This window comes from Eretmochelys imbricata, chromosome 3, assembly GCF_965152235.1.
Source record: "Eretmochelys imbricata isolate rEreImb1 chromosome 3, rEreImb1.hap1, whole genome shotgun sequence".
NCBI lineage: Eukaryota > Metazoa > Chordata > Testudines > Cheloniidae > Eretmochelys > Eretmochelys imbricata.
This window is the reverse complement of record NC_135574.1, coordinates 126,408,440-126,427,460: the sequence shown is the minus strand read 5'-3', so window position 1 is coordinate 126,427,460 and position 19,021 is coordinate 126,408,440. Positions and strand designations below refer to the sequence as shown.

General features: G+C 42.9%; 1 protein-coding gene across 1 annotated transcript in view; it reads left to right on the top strand.

The window, feature by feature from the left end:
• The first annotated feature begins 12,781 nt into the window (after positions 1–12,781).
• The window catches only part of RPS6KA2 (ribosomal protein S6 kinase A2), a 469,430-nt gene continuing 463,190 nt past the window's right edge, over positions 12,782–19,021 (top strand). The window contains exons 1-2 of the mRNA XM_077811814.1: positions 12,782–12,844; positions 18,537–18,581. Of these exons, the coding sequence (XP_077667940.1) occupies positions 12,782–12,844; positions 18,537–18,581 (108 nt within the window). The remainder of the gene's footprint in view (positions 12,845–18,536; positions 18,582–19,021) is intronic.

Here is a 19,021-nt window from a genome sequence, read left to right as displayed (position 1 = left end):
ATCTAAGTTTTGTAAAACCATGTTGTATTTTATCCCAATTACCATTTACCACTATGTCCTTAACTACTTTCTCTTCCAACATTTGTTCCAAGACCTTGCATGCAATTGAAGTCAAACTAAGAGACCTGTAGTTTCCTGGAACACTTCCCCACCCCCTTCCCAAAAATGACTTCAATATGTTAAGTTTTACCCAAGGTAGTGCATGGCACTCACTAAATCCCAAATTGAAAACAGGAAACCCAAACTGAGAATAGTATTTAACAAAATGTATATGTTTTACACTGAGACAAGGTGGGTGAGGTAATATCTTTTATTGGACCAACTTCTCTCTCACCAACAGACGTTGGTCCAATAAAAGATATTACCTCACCCACCTTCTCTCTAATATCCTGGGACCAACACGGCTCCATAAACTCTGCAAATAACACATTTTACACCGCACATTCACCAGGACGGAATAATGGCTAGAGGGCTTCCAGTCCCACTATTTTATATGTGATTCTAAGTATTCTAATATGCGAACAATTACTCTGAGTGCTTGAAATTTGGTGTAACTTATGCGGGTAAGGGGTAGCATTAGTCACATGACCCCAAATTTGGATTACTGATGGGTTCCTGATTTAAAGCCGCCTTCCAAAAAAACCCAGTTTCCTTCTGCTGCCTTATGCTGCTAAACTGAGAGGTACTAATAATGACTGGATGAGGCTGTGAACTCACCCTTCAATTAACATAACTAAGGATAAATTAATCATAAGCCACCACCTAAGAAAGACAAAAGGAGTTTTTAATTGAGAGGCTGGAGCTTGCTACAATGTGTGAGTCATGGGTGGAAATTTTCTTTTTGGGAGAAATGTAATCAAAGTATTTGGGGGGCGGGAATTAGACATGTGAATGCTTCCTGGGGGGAGAGCCATTAGGGGGCAGAGAAGTGGGGAATAGGGGGAGATGAGTTTGAGGCTGTAGTGAGGAGTAGGGAGGTTATAGAGATAGATGGTAGGGGAGGTGAGAACTTAGGGGCTCAGGTGAGGAGGCATGGCACCCACCAGGTCTGCCAGTGCACCCCAACATTGCATGAAAACTATAAATAAAGTGTCAGAAGAACATTAATTGGGAAATTGGAGGTTTCATGGCTCCTGAGAAAATGTGTGCTATATGGCACAGAAACACTACAAGCTCTGACACCTTACTGTTTCTCAGAGATGGGGTACATCTATTGGACCGGGACCAGAGGATCTTTCTTTCCTACATAAAACTGTCGGTATTCTGGAACAGAAACCCTGTCAATGATTTCTCTCACCAGTTGTGGTACAGAACGCCATGCTCCAACCATTGTGAAACACCATCAGGAACACTGTTTTCACTGTAACACAGTTGTCCTTCACTCCATGCACTGCACATGAGTTGGGTTATAGGAGGGGGGAAGTAATAGCAATGGAAATGGTTGTATATCAGGGAGTGAAAGCTTCAGGGAGATGCATTCCCTGCTTGCAGCGGAGGCCGGGACACAAAAGTGGGGAGGGGTCAGGACATAGCTGGAGAGGTGAGCCAAAGCAGGGCTGGTAGGGTATAGGTGGTGTGTGTGTGGCTGGAGGACAGGGGAGCAGCTAGCTCAGTATGTTGATTGTGGCAGGGCAGGATTAAACCCCTTTAAGGCCCTGCCAAAATGCTGGCTGCAGCCTGCATCTGGCCAGGAGACCAGGGCTAGAGACACAGGTATTCAGCAGGGAACCCAGCTGCAAGCCCTAATGAGGGCTGGCTCAGAGGAACATGCTGACAGCTGGACTGAGGCATGAGAGGGCTATAAAAGCCCTGGGCAAACCTCAGTGAGGAGGCTGGCCTGGAAGGAGACAGGAGGGTGGTATTGGTGTCTCCTTTCCAAAGAAGGAAGCCTCGAAAGCTGGGAGACCCTGGGGAGGGTCTGTGGGGCACTAGCTGTTGGGGGATTGGGGATCTGGGAACTGCACAAACACTGTAAATAAAGACACTTGGGTGATCCAGCAACAGAAGGTGTGGAAGATTCTTTATTATACCAGCCTAAACACAGGGTGCAGGCTCAAGAGGGAGGAAGCCTGCAGGGATCCTGTGACAGGAACACAACTATTACCAAAAACATATTTTTCCTGTTCAGTCTAGGAAATTCAATGACAAGAACCAATGTTAACACAGAGTGAAGGTTGCTTAGTGGCATGTTTTCCTCTTGCGGAGTGCTTAGCTGAGTAAAATGCAAACTTCTGAAAACAGGAAATGCACAGTTAAGGTTTCCCCTGCAACCTGAACTCTACTCTCTTTCAGCAACACCCCAGTACACCTCACTATACACACACACACCTTTTCTCTGCCAACCCTGCAGTTTCTGAAATGTACAAGCTCTTCTTTTACTAGCAGTTCACTCTCACCTGCAGGATTCCATCTAATGCTGTGAAAGGACAAAAAGGAGGAAATGAGGGGGAGGAACAGCTGCCCATGCCACCTTCCCTCTGCTCCTATGGAGCTAGCATTAACCCATAAGAATTATTTGCATACACTCCAGGTGCAGTCAGTGTGTTAAGTGTACCTACACTAAATAGTGGAAGCAGTAGTTATCACTGCTTTTACTATGTTACTATTGCTATTTTGTGTGTGCTAATTCAAGCAAAGTTAGCATGGGTATGTTCATGCAAACTGGGAGAAGGAAGTTGTAAAAGGCTGTAAAGTGGTTCTTAAACTGTCTACATGTGTTACTCTTTCTGGGAAGTGGGCGAAGTGTGTGAGTGTACACTGGGATCTGGAACCTCCTGAGTCTTATAGTGCCAAGGGCTAGTGCAAGTGCGTGTTAAGTGCATACTGAGGCATCGATTGAAGAGGGCAGAGAGAAGGGGGCTTGCTCAAATTGTTTTATGTAGAGATTCCCCCCCCCCCCGCTTTTTGTTCGTTAATAGTGTTAGGTAGAATCCTTGGGATGAGAGTGAATGGGGTGTAAAGGGAGGTGATCAGCTTGTACATTTCAGCAACTGCGGAGTTGGCAGACTAAAGGTTTGTGTGTTACTGGGGCATTGCTGAAAGAGTAGATTTAAGATTGCATGGGCAGCCTCGCTTGTGCATTTCCTGGTTTCCAGAAGCTTGAGTCTTGCTCAACTCAGTACTCAGCAAGGGAATGACATAGCACCAAGCAACCTTAACTCTGTGTTAATGTAGTTTTTTGCCATTGAATTGATTTTTTTCCCCCTAGAGGTATTTTTATTGAGCAACTGTACTAAATCAAATATCTGACCAGTAGAAAATCGGACCTTGTGTCCTTATTCTTATAAAATGGCTATTGTCTGCCTTTTCATTTTATTTATTTTATTTTTGGAAATCAGCTTTCCTGTTGTCACACTTGCTCGGTAAATGGCTCCACAGAATTCTGATTTGGTATGTATTCTTTTGCTGTGTTGATGTTACCATTATTGTTGATTTCATTCCAAAAGTGCCTCTTGGGGTCCCCTGATATTTCATTATGTTTTTATATTTGCAGCCTTTTCTTGAATAGAATTCTTTCTTGCTTTCTTCTAGTACATTTGCTCACTTGTTTCCTTCTGCAAAGTAAGTTTTAGACATGGCATTAATGGGATTTTTGTATGTTATAATTCATTTTGAAGGTTTGAAAATATAATCTCTTAATGTATTCTAGAAACAAAATACCTATACTCAATAGCTCTGCATTTCAATAGCTAATGTCAACAGAATAGCTCCATAGTAAAGATTTTAAAGGTAGCTGAATCCTTGATTTGCTAAAATATTAGGAAAAAACATCTGACAAAGCAAGCCAATGGACTTCTCCACAGCCAATAGCTGTCTGTAAGTAGAAGTTAACTCATGTACCTTTCATGGGGTTTTAGTCACCTCTCAGTTATATCAGTCTGATACCAGTGTAACTCCATTGAATTATTCCTTGTGTACACCAGTGTAAATGGGATAAACAAGCCCCATGAGACTTGAAGTGCAAAAAGCCAGGAAAGGGCACTCCCAAGAAAACAACTCATTCTGAAAGAATAAAGATTTGATTCTGAAAGAACCGGAATGTCTCCTTCAAGGTGCCAGGTGCTCTGAAATCTCACTGAAGTAAATATTCCCAAAGGGAGTTCAGGGCATTCAGGACTTCACAGAATCTGGCCCTAACTTTGTTTTTCCCCCCAAATTTCTCTGGTACTGTAAGCGAACAGTCTTATAAGATGTGACTCTCACTCTCAGTAGATGGATGATTTAAAATGCTTCTAGGACAGCTGTTCTCACACTGTGGGTCAGGACCCCAAAGCAGGTCATGACCCCATTTTAATGGGGTCACCAGGGCTGGCTTAGACTTTTTGGGGCCCTGGGCCAAGGGCCAAAGCCCAAACCTAAGGGCTTCAGCCCTGGGCAGCAGGGCTAAGGTTACAGGCCCCCTGCCTGGGGCTGAAGCCCTTGGGCTTTGGGTTTGCCCCCCTGGGTGGTGGGGCTTGGACAGGCTCAGGCTTCCATCCCCTTTCCTGGGGTCCTGTAGTATTTTTTCTTGTCAGAAGGGGGTTGCGGTGCAATGAAGTTTGAGAATCCCTGTTCTATGATTTCATTCCATTTAAGTGTTCTTTAAACATTTAAGGGCCTGATTCTTAGTTATACTAAGGCCACATATATCAGTCTACAATGTGATGCCTCTTTACACTGCCAGATTAGGGCAATGGGGCCTTAGTGTAGCTGAGGATCATGCCCTTAAAGAAGTGGGGTGAGTGGGAGTATAGTCTGGGAATTGAGTAACTTGTTTTGGATTTCAGTTGTGCTACAGACTTGCTGTGTGACCTTAATCTCTCCATGTCTGTCTGGTTTTCCCCATCTTTAAAATGGAAAAAACACTTCCCTATGTGCTAAGGTGTCTACCTGCACACAAGGCCTGAGTAGGTTAAAAGGAGCCAATTAACCCAGTGACAGGCTGCACCTGGAAAGGAGTCAGGGCTATTAAGGTCTAACTGATGATGAAGCCCACCTGGACAGGCTAAGGTGGAGAAGAGGGAATTGGTAGAAGACAAGGAGGAGTAAACCCTAGGATCCCTGTCTGAGAATAAAGATTGTGACAAGAACCTGAGAGTGTGAACTAGCCATGGGAAGCAGAGGAAGCTCTAGTGGTAACCTAGGGGTGGGTTAGAAGACAGAGGTAGGAAAGAGCCTAAGGTAGTGGTTCTCAAACTTCTGTAGTGGTGACCCCTTTCACATAGCAAGTCTCTGAGTGTGCCCCCCCACCCTTATAAATGAAAAACACTTGAAAATATATTTAACACCATTATAAGTGCTGGAGGCAAGTGGACTTTGGGTTGGAGGCTGACAGCTTGAGACCCCCCCATGACATAACCTTATGGTCCCCTGAGAGGTCCTGACCCCCAGTTTGAGAACCTCTTGCCTAGGGCAACAGCATCTGGGTCTGAGATTGTGTAGACTGTGGTTGTTAGGCATAGTGTCCATGGGCCGGAACCCAGAGCAGTGGGCAGGCCTGGGTTCCCCTACCAACCAGCCACAGGAGAACTGGCACAGTCAGGGCAGTGGATCAGAGGACTACCTGAGAGAGTTTGTCCAGAGGGACTTTAATACCTGGAAGGGGGAAATTATAGTGACCTGGCAGGAGGAATAAGCCACGAAGAGGGAGTAACCTGAGCTGCGAGAGAGAGAATCCACAGGATGAGCAACCAAAGGAGTGGGGGCACCAGACTATCCAGAGGTAATCCCCAGGTAAGCTGCAGGGAAGAGCTCTAATAGTGAGTAGTAAACACTGTGATGCCCTGCCTCAGAAAGCTATGAAGGCATAATTCATTGATGTCAGGGTCTTTGATGGAAGGAATTTTTATAAATGCAGGTTTTATCTTCTGCAAACATAAGCATTAATATAACACAGCAGGCTATTGATCCAGCTAAACCAGCATTTTACAGCTGGTAGTAGCCATTAATTAGTGCTCAGATGGGAAAACTAGATTAAAACCATTGTGCTAACTATCATGCAGTGTTATGAAGAGGGGCAAAGGAAATAATCTTATCGTGAAAGAAGGTGGGTTAAATAAAACGCTTCAATTCTTGATCTAGTGGATTTTTAATCTTTTTAAAATCCTGCTAAGCTATTTAGCACCATAGCTCCTTATGGCAGCAAATTCCATAGCTTCATTCTTGTAGCATTTCAGTGTTTCCTTATATTGGTTTTAAACTTGCTTTTCAATTATGTCAAATATACTTTTTTTTTCTGAAATGAGCAAAGGGTGCAAACTTAAGACTGATCAAACAATTCATGTAAAAAAGGGATTTTAAGCACTTTGAGACACCCACAAATTTTCCTGTGTTTGTAAAGACTGTAGTAGAACCATGAATCACCAAGGTGATACAAAAACAGTCATTCTCACTAATGAGTAAGAGCTTAATTCTATAAGCCATTAGTCATGAGTAGTCCTGTTGAATTGACCAGAAGTGCTCTTGTGAGTAAAGGTTGCAAAATCGGGCTCCAAGATCTTAATATGTGGAGGGGGAAAATGGATTTTCTTTGAAATGAAAGTTTTTTAATTTTTAATTGGATGTAAAGTGTTCCTTTCAAATAATCTGTGTGAAATCGTCAGGGATGCAACCCCATGGTCTGGGTGTCCCTAAGCCTCTGACTGCCAGGTGCTGGAACTGGATGACAGGGGATGGATCACTGGATGATTGCCCTGTTCTGTTCATTCCCTTTGAAGCATCTGGCACTGGCCACTGTTGAAAGACAGGTTACTGGACTAGATGGACCATTGGTCAGCCCCAGTCTGGCCATCCTTATATTCTTGAAATACAGTCTGTAGGTTTTGATTAAAATATCCAAACATCTTAAATTTAAAGAAGTGACTGATTGTGCAGCCCTTATTCTGTAGAGTAATCTCATTGAATTCAGTAGATCACAAGAGCGATCCCTGCAATAACGCCAGCCATGTGCTGGTGGAAAGATAATGTCAAAGTATTCTTTGTCTCTCTCCTCCTCTTTTTTTGACTCTACTGCATATATGTTAAGGCTGGAGGCTAATGTCATAGTTTCTGAGGTAACCGCATCTCTGATCCCTTGGTGGTGTCCCTCAGAGCACTCCACTCAGGTTTAGGGCCTTTAGCTGAGCCTGTCACCTTTGTCAAGGCAGGATCCCTCCAGACTGAGGACTTAGGCTTCATGCTCCTGCAATTCGCTGACTATCTCAGCAGGTTTGAAGCCAGCTGTATACCTAAAAAGGTAGGTTGATCTAGCTACATGTTTCTGGGGTATGAAAAATCCACATACCATAGTGATGTAGTTAATCCAACCGAACCCCTGGTGTAGACTGCACTACGTGGATGAAAGAATTCTTCTGTCAGCCAAGCTACTGCTGCTCCGGGAGATGGATTAACTACACAGATAGGAGGACCCTTCCCGTTGCAGTAGTGAGCATCTATGCCGAAGTGCTACAGCAGCGCAGAAGCAGTGCTTCTGTAATGTTGCAAGTATAGACAAGCCCTGAGACTGTAGTTGAGTCCCTGCAGCCCTGTTCTCTCAGGTGCAATGATAGGGTGAACCAGTGACAGCCGGCTTTCACAGAGCAAAGCGTTAGCTCTTCAGAACAAAAGCATTACAAAGAAAACCACTTATTTGCAGGTCTAGTTTACAAGACACCTACTGATCTTTCATATGTGGATCCTGGCCAGTTTCAAACTAGTGCAGGGCCTGTCTCTGCTGGTTGCAGTTTCATGTCCATTTTTGGATTGCATGTGAATGAGCCCATTTGGACCAGGGTTGTCTCTTTATACTGTTTACAGTTCTCCGATTGCCAGGACTCTTGAACCAGGTCAAACCAGTATATGCTATCTCCCCCAGGGGGTGAAACTTCCACAGCCCTCTTATCTGCATTAGGGATTTGCATTAATTATCTCCCCAGTGATTTCAGTTCCTGCATTGATCCAGGAATATAATCACTAGCTAGCGTATAAACACTTATAAAGTTGATGCAACAGTCTTTGAATATTCAATGTGTCCATAGCATCTGTCACACTTAAAAAAAATCTGCATATTTTAATAATGACTTCAATTTGCATATTTGGTTAATATGCATTATAAATATGTAACAAGAGGCTTCATAAAGGAGCTCATGGATACCTTGTATATCTGTGATGGTGGTGAAATACGCCTGACTTCTCATCCTGGGAGAGGTCAATGTGTGTGTTGACATGGCCACAGATGCAAAACCCCCAACACTCATCTCCTCACTTGCCTCCTTAGGACTTCCACAGGTAATTTCTGGTCCAAACCATGCAGCTGGTCTCACCTGGGACATGGATTGATATCCAGGCAACTCCAGTGGCTCGTCTAGTCTCTGCCCCTGGTTTTTCTGTGTTGGGTGGAGGGCTGTGGTTGGGTTGCAGGCTGCTGCTTCTTGTAGTGGGCTGGGAGGGCATCTTGTTACTTCCTGCCATTGTGGGAGATTGCTCTGGTCAATTTTCAGGCCCCTGGCTGAGTGCCTAACACTAGGTTGCTCCCTGCCTTTGCTCTTTGATTGAGAGGGTTTTGATGAAGGGGTGTATGTCTGTGGCTCCCTGGCTACTGCTTCTAGGCCTCTGGCCAGAAAATATCAGTAATGTAGCTCAGTTTTGCACTAGCCACAGTTCCAATTCTATGGGCATGAGTGAGTTGAAGGGTTATGCTATAGGCTACATGTTTATGGTTACACTTCTCCAGGCCAAGTCTTCTGCTTAGAGTTGCAGTGACTCTAACTCCCTAGTCTAGGGTGATCCTTACCATAGAGCTGCAGCGGGAGGGGCTAGTCACCCTGAGTACGTACCAATGGCTTGGGATGGGACTGTACACATGGCTGCCTCAAGCTTCTATTTTTAGTGTGTTGCTCAGAGCGAGCTGGAGTCTGTCTCCTCAAGCTGCAACTTGCACAGCTCCAGCATGAGATGGTACCCAGAGACAGGCTTCCTGAGCCAAACAGGAGACTTATTGAGGCGGTTCATATCAGAGTCATCCATGTACCATAGAGTTGGGACAGTGCTGCAGGCCAAGGAAAGCCCCACACACTCCCAACTCTGAACAATTATTTAAGTTTGTAAGCTAAAACTTGCATCTCTTTGTGTTTGCTTTCTGTGAATATTCTAGCTATCTAGTTCACTGGCAGAAAGGGTCACCACAAAAGCCAAATGATCAGGAAACAAGCTTCAGATTTGTGGGCATTTTTTGTAAAAGTATTAGTGTTGCATGTTGTTAGGGAACAATAATATACCACATGGCCTATACGGTCATTCAGTGTATCTTGAATTTGGAATATCTCCAAGGAGCAGGAGACCAAGAACTATTTGCAAATTCTTCAGCAAATAACTTTTTGAACAAATTGAAGGAACTCGGGATCAGATTGGGCAATCTGCCCAGGTAAAGTGGCATAACTAGAATCAACTATTGTGAGTTCTCGGTTCTAGCAGGGATATCAGAAAGATTCCATTTGCTCCACTTGAAAATTAAAAGGCCAACCTCTATTAGAAATATTTGTGGACACACCTCTGCTTGTGGCTCTACAGTTGACTGACAATAGCCTGCTAAGGTTATTGTTGGAGCCTTTTTCTTTTAGAAACAATCTTCCTTTTGAGGCAGTTAGGGTTTCCTAAGACCTTTTTCTCCCCAAAGTAGTACAACAGCTACCATAGTGATAAACTTAAAGATTAAGGAAGAATGTTTTAAAAAACCCTAATTCACTGAGTCAGAACTGCTTTTTCAAATCTTACTATTGTTCATTAAAATTCATCATGCATTTGCACAGCCATGCAACAGAAGTACAATATGGCTCTTTATTTGTTTACACACACACCTTAAATGTGTGTTCACACATCTACTACTTGTTCTTAAACAGCTATTTGAACAGCAATCTGAGGGGGGGGGAACAGCTGATATGAAAGTTGACAGCCCAATATTTGTACTAGGGGGTGGCAATATAAAGACTGGAGGTTCACATAGCACAGCTGTGTTCATAACTATGATTTCAAGAGGATGGGGACTTAAGACCATCAATAAACTGATGAGAAAAGTTCATCAGATTCAACTTGTCTGCTTTTTGTTTATCCTGAGGTATTGATTACAATCAATCATGTCTACGATGAGACCATCATTCCGTGGTGGAAGTATATTTACATACAGAAACTTCTGCCGCAGTATAGTTACATGATCACTATTGTCATAGTGTGTTACTGCTGGACTCATAGCAGGTGGATGTGTACATTTTACTTTCACTCTGGCACTGAGTAGTCTTGTGATCATATGTCTTTACTAATTTACCTCAACCCCAGTTTTCTGCTTTTTTTTTATTTTGTATTTCTTGTGCTGCCATACCTAACTTTGGAATTATGTCAAAATTGAGCTCTGCTAGTTCAGGGGATGGGGGGCACCTCTCTCATGATGTCAGAATAAGCTAAATTAAAGTTGCCTCCTGCCCTCCCTCCTTCTCCCCCTCCCCCCACATTAGATAAAATCCATACTACCGTCCTTGCCCTCCTTGTTGGAAGAATGGGGGTATCATTGTCCCACAAGGGGCTCAGATGAATATGTGGCTCTTTCAGTTATTGTAAAATAAACATTGGATGCCCCATAGAAACATGAATGCTGTCCTCCTAGAGGACTGACTGGTAGTTTTGTTGCAGACTCTATCTAAGGGAATTGGTCAGGGTTTACAAGATGCAGGATTGTTCCCCCGCAGAATACGTATATTTTAAAACTTAAACTCCAGTCACAGGATGCGAGGGCTCAGCATAAAGTCTGAGATAGATCCTCTTTGGGCAGTGCCATCTTCATTTGTTCTGCTCACGATTCCAGAGAGGGTAGCTTCCCAGCAGAAAATACCATCCTGGAAATATAGCCTACACAAAGGCAGTATGTTGCACCCTATGAGGTGGAACTTGCCAATATGCCAAGCAAATGTCTGCAGGTCCAGTGGGAGGTGTAACCTTCAGGAGAAAATCAAAAGACATGGAAGGATGGAGTGATCTTTAGAAACATTCTTGTAGGAAGGAAATGCTGCTTCTTAAAAATGCCATTTCTTGGGTGAGAATTTCTCATGGGCAGCTCTCCCACATGTGCACCATTGCTGATCTATTATTATTGTAGCTTATATATGCCAGTTTATTTACATGGGATGTGTTGGGAGTAACTCCTATGAGAGAGAGTCAACAGTATATTTTATCAGTGACTACATTTTTGTCAGACAGGGGTATCAAGATCATATGCATTTACCCTTCCCCACACTACAAAAACCAGGGGGTCACCCAATGAAGTTGGTAGGTAGCAAGTTTAATTCAAACAAGAGGAAATACTTTTTCACATAAGACAGAATTAACCTCTGGAACTCATTACCATGGGATGTTGTGATGACCAGGAGTAAAACTGGGTTAAAAAAAGAACTAGATAAATTCATAGAGGATAAGTCCATCATTGGAAGATAGGGATGTAACCCCACACATTGGGGGGGGGGTCGAATGTAAACCTCTGATTGCCAGAAGATGGGAGTAGATCTTTCAAAAATTGCCATGTTTTGAATACTATCTGTGAAGCTCTGGTACTGGTCATTGTTGGAGACAGGAATCCAGGGTAGATGGACCATTGGTCTGATCCAGTATGGCAACTCTTATGTTCTTACATGTATACATATACTACCCATTGCTACCATACTGTATGGGGAAAATCCTGAAGGCTTTACTCGGGTTTTTATGTGGCCTTTACCTAGGTTTTGATCTGCAAGAGTTTGCTCACTGGCTTACCCATTGAGATCTGGGATTGTATTTTGGCTCGGAATGAATCAAACCACTCCTAGCTTTCTCCCTAAATTGCTCTTACCTGCCAGGCGCTGTATTGCAGTCAGAGGGAGCTAAGTGCATTTAGAATCTGGCAGAAGTCGGCCCTAAGATTGCTTTTTAACTGGTGTAAAAAGAAAAACAAGAAGAGGCTGCATATACAACAAAACACCACTGCAGAGTAGGAGATGCAGGAGGGCCAAGGGGAGTTCACCTTTCTCTTCCCAGAACAGCAGCTCTCTTGGCAATCAGTCAGTGTTTTGATATTTTGTTGGTATTTCCTTACTTCATCAAGGCGGCTGACTCCCCTTGGCTGAGGACAGCTGCAAATCCATCATGTAGCGCGACATTTGGCTATCACCTGGGGAGGCTTCCAGCCTGAACAAATTGTGCCCCACTGGGAACTCCTGCGGGTGTGGTTGATGCCGGAGCCACCAGCTAGACCGGGAGGAGAGGCTCTGCCGCACCTCCCCTCCCTTGCTTGCTCTGCAGTTGCTATAGCAGCAGCCGCAGCAGCATCCTCGCACTCAACTTGCACCCATCATTTAAAGAGCAAATTAAGGTGCTTGTTTTTTTTTTTTTTAAAGTGGTTGGTGGGAGGGGGGAGAAAGGTAGTTCAGTTTACTGCTGCAAGAGAAGCATTTACTCTGACAAGTCACTTTGCAAAAGCTAGAGCTGCAATTATATCCCTCCCTCCATCCTCCTCTTCCCCCCCCCACCTCCTCTTTCAAAGCCTGAGTGTGAAGCAGCAGCATAAGCAGCTTCTCTGTGTGTCTGTCTCTCTGAGGAGTGGGAACTGGTGGTGGTCACACAAGAAACCATACTACAGACCTGAGCCAGGGGCTCCAGCAAACCTCAGAGATTGCTGCATTCTGCTAAGTCCTCTGTGTCTGTTGGGCACCGCTCACTTGCTCACAGTTCTGGCTGTGTCTCTCATCCTCTTCCACTCACTCACACATTTTCTTCCTCCCTCAGCCTTTGAAAGAAAAACTCCAACATGCCAATTGCCCACTTACTGGAGCTATGGAAAAAGATAGAGGTGGAACCCATGGACACGGAGGTGAGCCTCAAACCAACCCTTAATGATTTCCACAGGCATCGCAAGTCCATTGCAAATGGACCAGTTTGAAGAGGTCATTTATATAAAATGCGTATTTATTTCTTTATATGGGTGCTTTGGGGAGTTCTCTCTCAGCATGGGACCCAACTGCTCTGTTTAGCAAAACTTTAGGATGTCTTTCTTTTTAGTGACTTGTATTGTGTTGTAAGGCAAACCCACTTGTTGATGGTGATGGAAGATGTATTCCCTGGGTAGGGGAGGGAGTAGCTTAATTAATTTAACAATGGGTTAAGTATTAGTGGAATGAGATAAGTCTAATGTTGTATTAATCCCTCTTTTGGAATGACTCTTAAAAAGGGAGATGACCAGGAAACTTGTCATGCCTGAGCTCAAAGGCTGCTGATTTCTGAAGTGATGGGAAAAACTTCAAACTGCCTAGTGACAGTGTTGGATGCTTGCTTAGGCACCTACTTTGAGCAAAACAAAGTACTGATCAATACAGGTTGCTTTACAGAGGTGCTCTTTTAGTGAAGGGGATCTCTTGAAGATATTCTGGGGCACTCCCAAGACTGGAGACTGCCTGATGTACAGTTTCACTATATAGTTTACATATAGATTGAATTTCATTGACTTTTTAAAAAGTGTAAATAGGTGGAATTAGTCTAAAATGTTTGACTAGAATAATGTTGCTTCTCAAATGTAATTAGCTACATTGATTGATTGAATTTGTGTTCTCTTGTTTCCTAGCTAAACCGTTCCTCTTACTGCTAGATGTAGTCTTGCTAAATAAACGTGTCTCCCTTGTATTCCAATATCTACTAATTTTCTTCCACTACAAAATGCTTAAAGGAAGGGGCAGAGATGTTTTTTGTATTTCTTTTTCCCTGCACTTGATTCTGAGCTACCTTACATTGGTTTTACATCAGTGCAATTTAATTGACTTCAGTGGAGTTACCTACAATGGTACAAAATCAGGAGTAAGATCAGAATATACCCACTGTCTTTATCACCTCTAAAAATCATTTTTCATACACAGGACCATGCTGTAAGTACCTGCCAGAGAAGGTAATTGGTAACCCATTATAAAACTCTCTAAGAACTATATAATATCATTAGAGCATCTTGACTGCATGAGCCCTTTATGTCTGCAATACGTGTAGTTTTAGATTTTTCTCTTATACTTGGGCCAGGTCTACAGTAAAAAGAGAGTCAACCCAGCTACGTTGCTGAAGGGTGTGGGGAAAAATAGCTATGCTGACCTAATCCCCAGTGCAGACAGTACTAGGTCGACTGAAGAACCCCTGCTGTCGTTGCAGTGAGAGACTACACTGAAGTATTGCAGTGGTGCTGCTGCAGCTGTACTGGCTTAAGTGTAGACGTAGCCTTAGTCTCTGCCCTGAAGAGCTTAAAACCCTCTTTGTGCTGGACTTTCTGTAGCACGGAATACGATGGGGAGCTGGCCCAGGACTGGGGCTCTGGGGTTCTACCGCAGTATAAATGATTGTGTTGGAAATGAACACAAGCCACAAAAACTAACGACCATACCACTAGTCACATTCCTAAATGAGAGCGAGACTTTTTTTTTTAATGTAGACTTATGTTTAAATTTTAAAACCATGTGGCTTTTTCTAACCATAATCTTAGTTAAGTAACAGATTTCTTAACTGTAACTTAAATGACAAGATTGCAAGAAACCAAGTCCTGTTTCTCAAACTGAGACGCTGAATTTGCAAAGATTTCAGATATGACTTGAGGTGAAATATGTGAAAGATAAGGGAAAAGCATTAAAAATAGAATTACAGTAAATAACTTGATGTGGAAAAGACCCTACATGAGGAATGTATTTGCCTGGGGCTGGGGGAAGATGATCAAATGCTGTCTTGCCATAGACTTCATCTCCTTTCTTGTGGCAGGTCACTTTCTCTCAGTTGATTTGTGGGAGAATCCCTTGTGTAGTCCAGAATAGCCCTGAAAAATTGCTGTTTTAGGAAAATCTAAGTGTGCTATCAAAAATGGCACCTCTGGCTATAACATTCTTGCCCCCTTTGGCCCACACAGTTGGCCAACATTTGGGGCCTTGCTGGGCTGTTTCAGTTAGGCGAAATTGGGGATAGAGGTTGGGTGTTCCTTTGGTAGAATGCTGTTTATTTACAAACAATGCGCACACAGGCCTGTCTACCCTGAACACAGTAAACACAAATAACAGCAGGCAGTTGCCTTGCTCAGAAATCCAAGTCTGCCTTTCCAGTGAGTACTGGGTCCAAAAGAGTCAGTCTCTCTCTCTCTCTGCTTTCTCCAAGGACCGTGCTTGCCACTGTTTCTCTCGCTTTCTGCCTTTCTCACACAGCTGCAGCCAATCAGCCCCAACAAAACCCTTCAGCCCACACGGAGTTAGCTTTGCCACGCAACCCTGTGCGTCCGGTGGTAGCCTCAGCTGTCGCTACGCTAAAGAGCATTTAATTGTTCCTTCCATTTAGCTTCCCAGGGTATGTCTACACAGCAAAGTCAAACCCGCGGCTGGCCTATGCCAACTGACTCTGCTTCAGGCTGCAGGGCTGTCTCATTGATGAGTAGACTTTCTGGCTTGGGCAGGAGCCTGAGCTCTGGGACCCTTCCACCTCACAGAGTCCTTCAGCCCAAGCCTAGATGTCTACACTGCAGCGAAACCGCCCTGTGCACCTGAGTCGGCTGGCATGGGCCAGCCATGGTTGTCTAGTTACTGTGTAGACAGACCCAAAGAAGCATGCTGAGCACACCCATCAGCTTTAACCAGATCTGTGGTTGTCTTTCCATCAAAGACCTGCTCTGATGGTCACTAACAATTCTTCTAGCACAGCAACTTCTTCTAAAATGTACTCAGACTTGTATTTTGTACTAAGGTGCCATGGTGCTAGGGCACTTACAAACATAGGATAGAGCTGGGCAAAATTTTGGACTCTTTTTTTTTTTCAGCCAAAAATAAAAATAAAAATGCAGGTTTGGGACAACCAGAACATTTGGTGAATATGTGTTCGTTTCACTGAACTGTTTAAGTCAAAACAGGAGACATTTTTGGAAATGTCCTAACAAACAATTGGACACTATCAAAACAAAACACTTCAGCTTTTTGGACTAGATTCACAACGGTATTTAGACACCATTCACAAACCAGGTAGTTGTGATGGTTTCCCCCCTTACACTCAACAGCCTGTTGGGCAGGGCCCTCTCTTGAGGTGAGGGGGACATAGGTTCAAACCCCACTCTGAAGCAGAGACTTGAACCCAGGTCTCCCCACTCCCAGGAGCATGCCCTCACCATGAGGCACTCTGGAGTGGGCGGTGTCTCGGTCTCTCCTGTTGGAGCTTTTCCACATTTTTATAAAATATTTGAGTAGTTCTTGGGGCTGGGAGATGGAGAGTGACTCCATAGCCCACTGATTAGGGCACTCACCTGGGAGGTGGAACCCCTGGGTTCCTGTCCATGATCCAGAGTGGAGAGTTCCGCCTGGCCTGGCCCAACCCAAATGAGTATCCTAACAACTGGGCTATTGAGCGTAAGGAGATCTCCTTCTCCATTCTTGTGAAACTAGCCCTTATTTTCCTTTTCCTTTTTCTTAAAATACACACAACAATCTCATTCCAACTTTTCAATTTGACAATTTCCGTTCTGGTTCAACCCAAACCAAAAAACTGTTAGGTGTCCCACCAGCTCCCCTCCGGAACTGCCAGCAAAGCGAAGTATTCTCTGTTGTGAAGTGCTAAAATGCACATCCATTACATACATGCACTACTAGTTGTCAGTCCCTGCCACTGGGTTGATGATGGGGACTATGTTTTTGTGCATGTGATGAACCAAAAATAAGAAGACTATATACTTTGTTCCTTATTTAAATTAGGACCCTAGATCAGTATTGTTGTTGAACTTAATTTCCAGCTTAAAAAAAATAAGTTTGGTAATGGGTTACAGACTTGTTTGTTCTTTATATGAAGGTTTTGTTTTACGAATAGTTTTAACAAGGGTTAAAATTGTTAGTATCCAAAAGGTCTCTGTCTTGCTCCATAATCATGGCTTATGTCTAATTCCTTCCACTGATTTTTGTTTATAACCATCTATAACACATTCTACTCATGTCTGTAACATCCTTATAACCTATATAATTTATTAACCCTTTATAAACTATTTAGAAAAAACACTTTAATATAAAGTGTGACTGTTTAATTCTAGCCCGGGTGAGTCTGATAGCTGTTGAGCAGCCTTTATGATTGATTTTCAATGGAAACTAGAAGCCTAAATACCTTTTGTGAATCTGAGCTGTTCCCTCTCCAGTGGACAAGTGTCCACATTACAACAGCCGCCACAATGATTTGAATGCAAAGAACATTCCTCTTTTACAAATTATTAAATTTAACTTTTATCTTGGCTACACTTTAAAGTCTGCTGTGTGAAAACTTATGATTAGAATACTTTTAAGGAATTGGAATGGTGTTCAAATCCACGCAGGGTAAAATGTCATTTTGGGGGCTAGTCTGACATTTCTCCCCCACAAGATTTTCACGTTTTGTAAATATGCCATCTGCCAGGGAGGGAGACAAATGTCTTATTTCTTTTATATGTGCAAACCTTCCCTCTTATGCCAAAAAACCTTTAAAAATGCATTTACCAGTATCTGAGTGTGACTCAGTGCAAACATTTAAATACAGCACTTACGTTAAATCAATTTTATATCAGCGGGAGGTTCACTAAGGACATGTACTGCATTGTGTAAAGTGAGTAAACAAGGAAGGATTAAGGGCTGAATCCTACTTTCTTTACCCATTGACTTTCAAGGGAACTACTTCTGTGAGTAAAGTAAATGGGATTTGGCCCTAAACCTTTTAAAGATGTTGAAATGAGAACATGTTTTTAGTGTATCTGATCTTGCAGTCTGCTCAGGCAAAACTCCATTGATTTCAATTAGGTTTTTTTTTTTAAAAAAAAGTGAACAACTTCCCTTGGGGATATTTTTCTGAGTAAGGACTTGGAGGATCAAGCCCTCAGTTACCCTGTCTGCTTTAAAAGCCAGGTTTTTTTCCAGTGGCCTCAGCACCCAACAGCTCCATCCCACGTAGGTACCAAATAAGTGGCAGTACTGAACTCTTCTGAAAACTGTGGCCCTATGTGTTTATATGTTCTCTTTTACTCCCTTGTGAAAGTTTGCTACCTTTCCAGATCTCCAGAACGGTCTGTTCATGAATAATCTTGCTTCATTTTTATTCAATCTTGACAAGTTAATTGCACAAGTCTGTTTTTGATTATTCACCCATAATCTTGTATAATCGACATTGCACCCTTAGTTCTGTCTGTTATAGTCTTTTTCCATATGTTCCCCAAACTTGATGCAACCTATATTCACTCCTTACTTAGTTCAATAACAGGTAAGTAAAATACACACTATTTAATGTATATACACAATAGATTCAGTGTAGTTTTGTCATAGCATTACTGTATCTTTTAAAGAAAAAAATAGATAACTGGATTCTAAAAAGTTAAGTCTTTTAGTTATGGGGTGGGTGGGGGGAAGGTTAATTTAACCATTGTAAATCTGGAGCAACTCCCTTGACATAATTTGATTCAGATTTACACCAGTGTAACAGAATAGTCTGGCTCAGAATTGTGTTTTTCTGAGGCTTTTCATAATCCATCTTCACGAGACTTTTCTTCTTTTGATTACCAGCCTGCAGTGGAAGATGCCATCTTGGATGAAGAATTTACAAGTGAGGTAATTCTGTGCATGTTATAATTTCCTGGATATTTTCATGCTTGTCAATTTTCTACCTTCATGAAAAAAATTCTAGTATTTCCCACCACCTCCAGGAAATACTGTGAGAATTGACTTTCACTCAAATGCTACTTTGAAAACTGAAAATATACTATTTGGGTCGGATGTTGAGGATCTTTCCTAGCAGTGAGGCTATTAAACTGTGAGGTAGCCTTTTAAGAAAACCTATGGATGCCACATTGCTTGTCATTTTTAAAACTGGCCTGGAGAAAACAATGGTGACTATAAAGCAGGGAACCATTCTGCCATGGCCAGGGAATGGTCGAATTGCTCTAATAGTACTTTTCTTTTCGTAAGTCCTGACATGTCAAGAATTTTTGCAAAACTATCAGTGGCCATTCTGTCCTAAGCATGAAGATTCTATTATTTTAAGAGTGAGA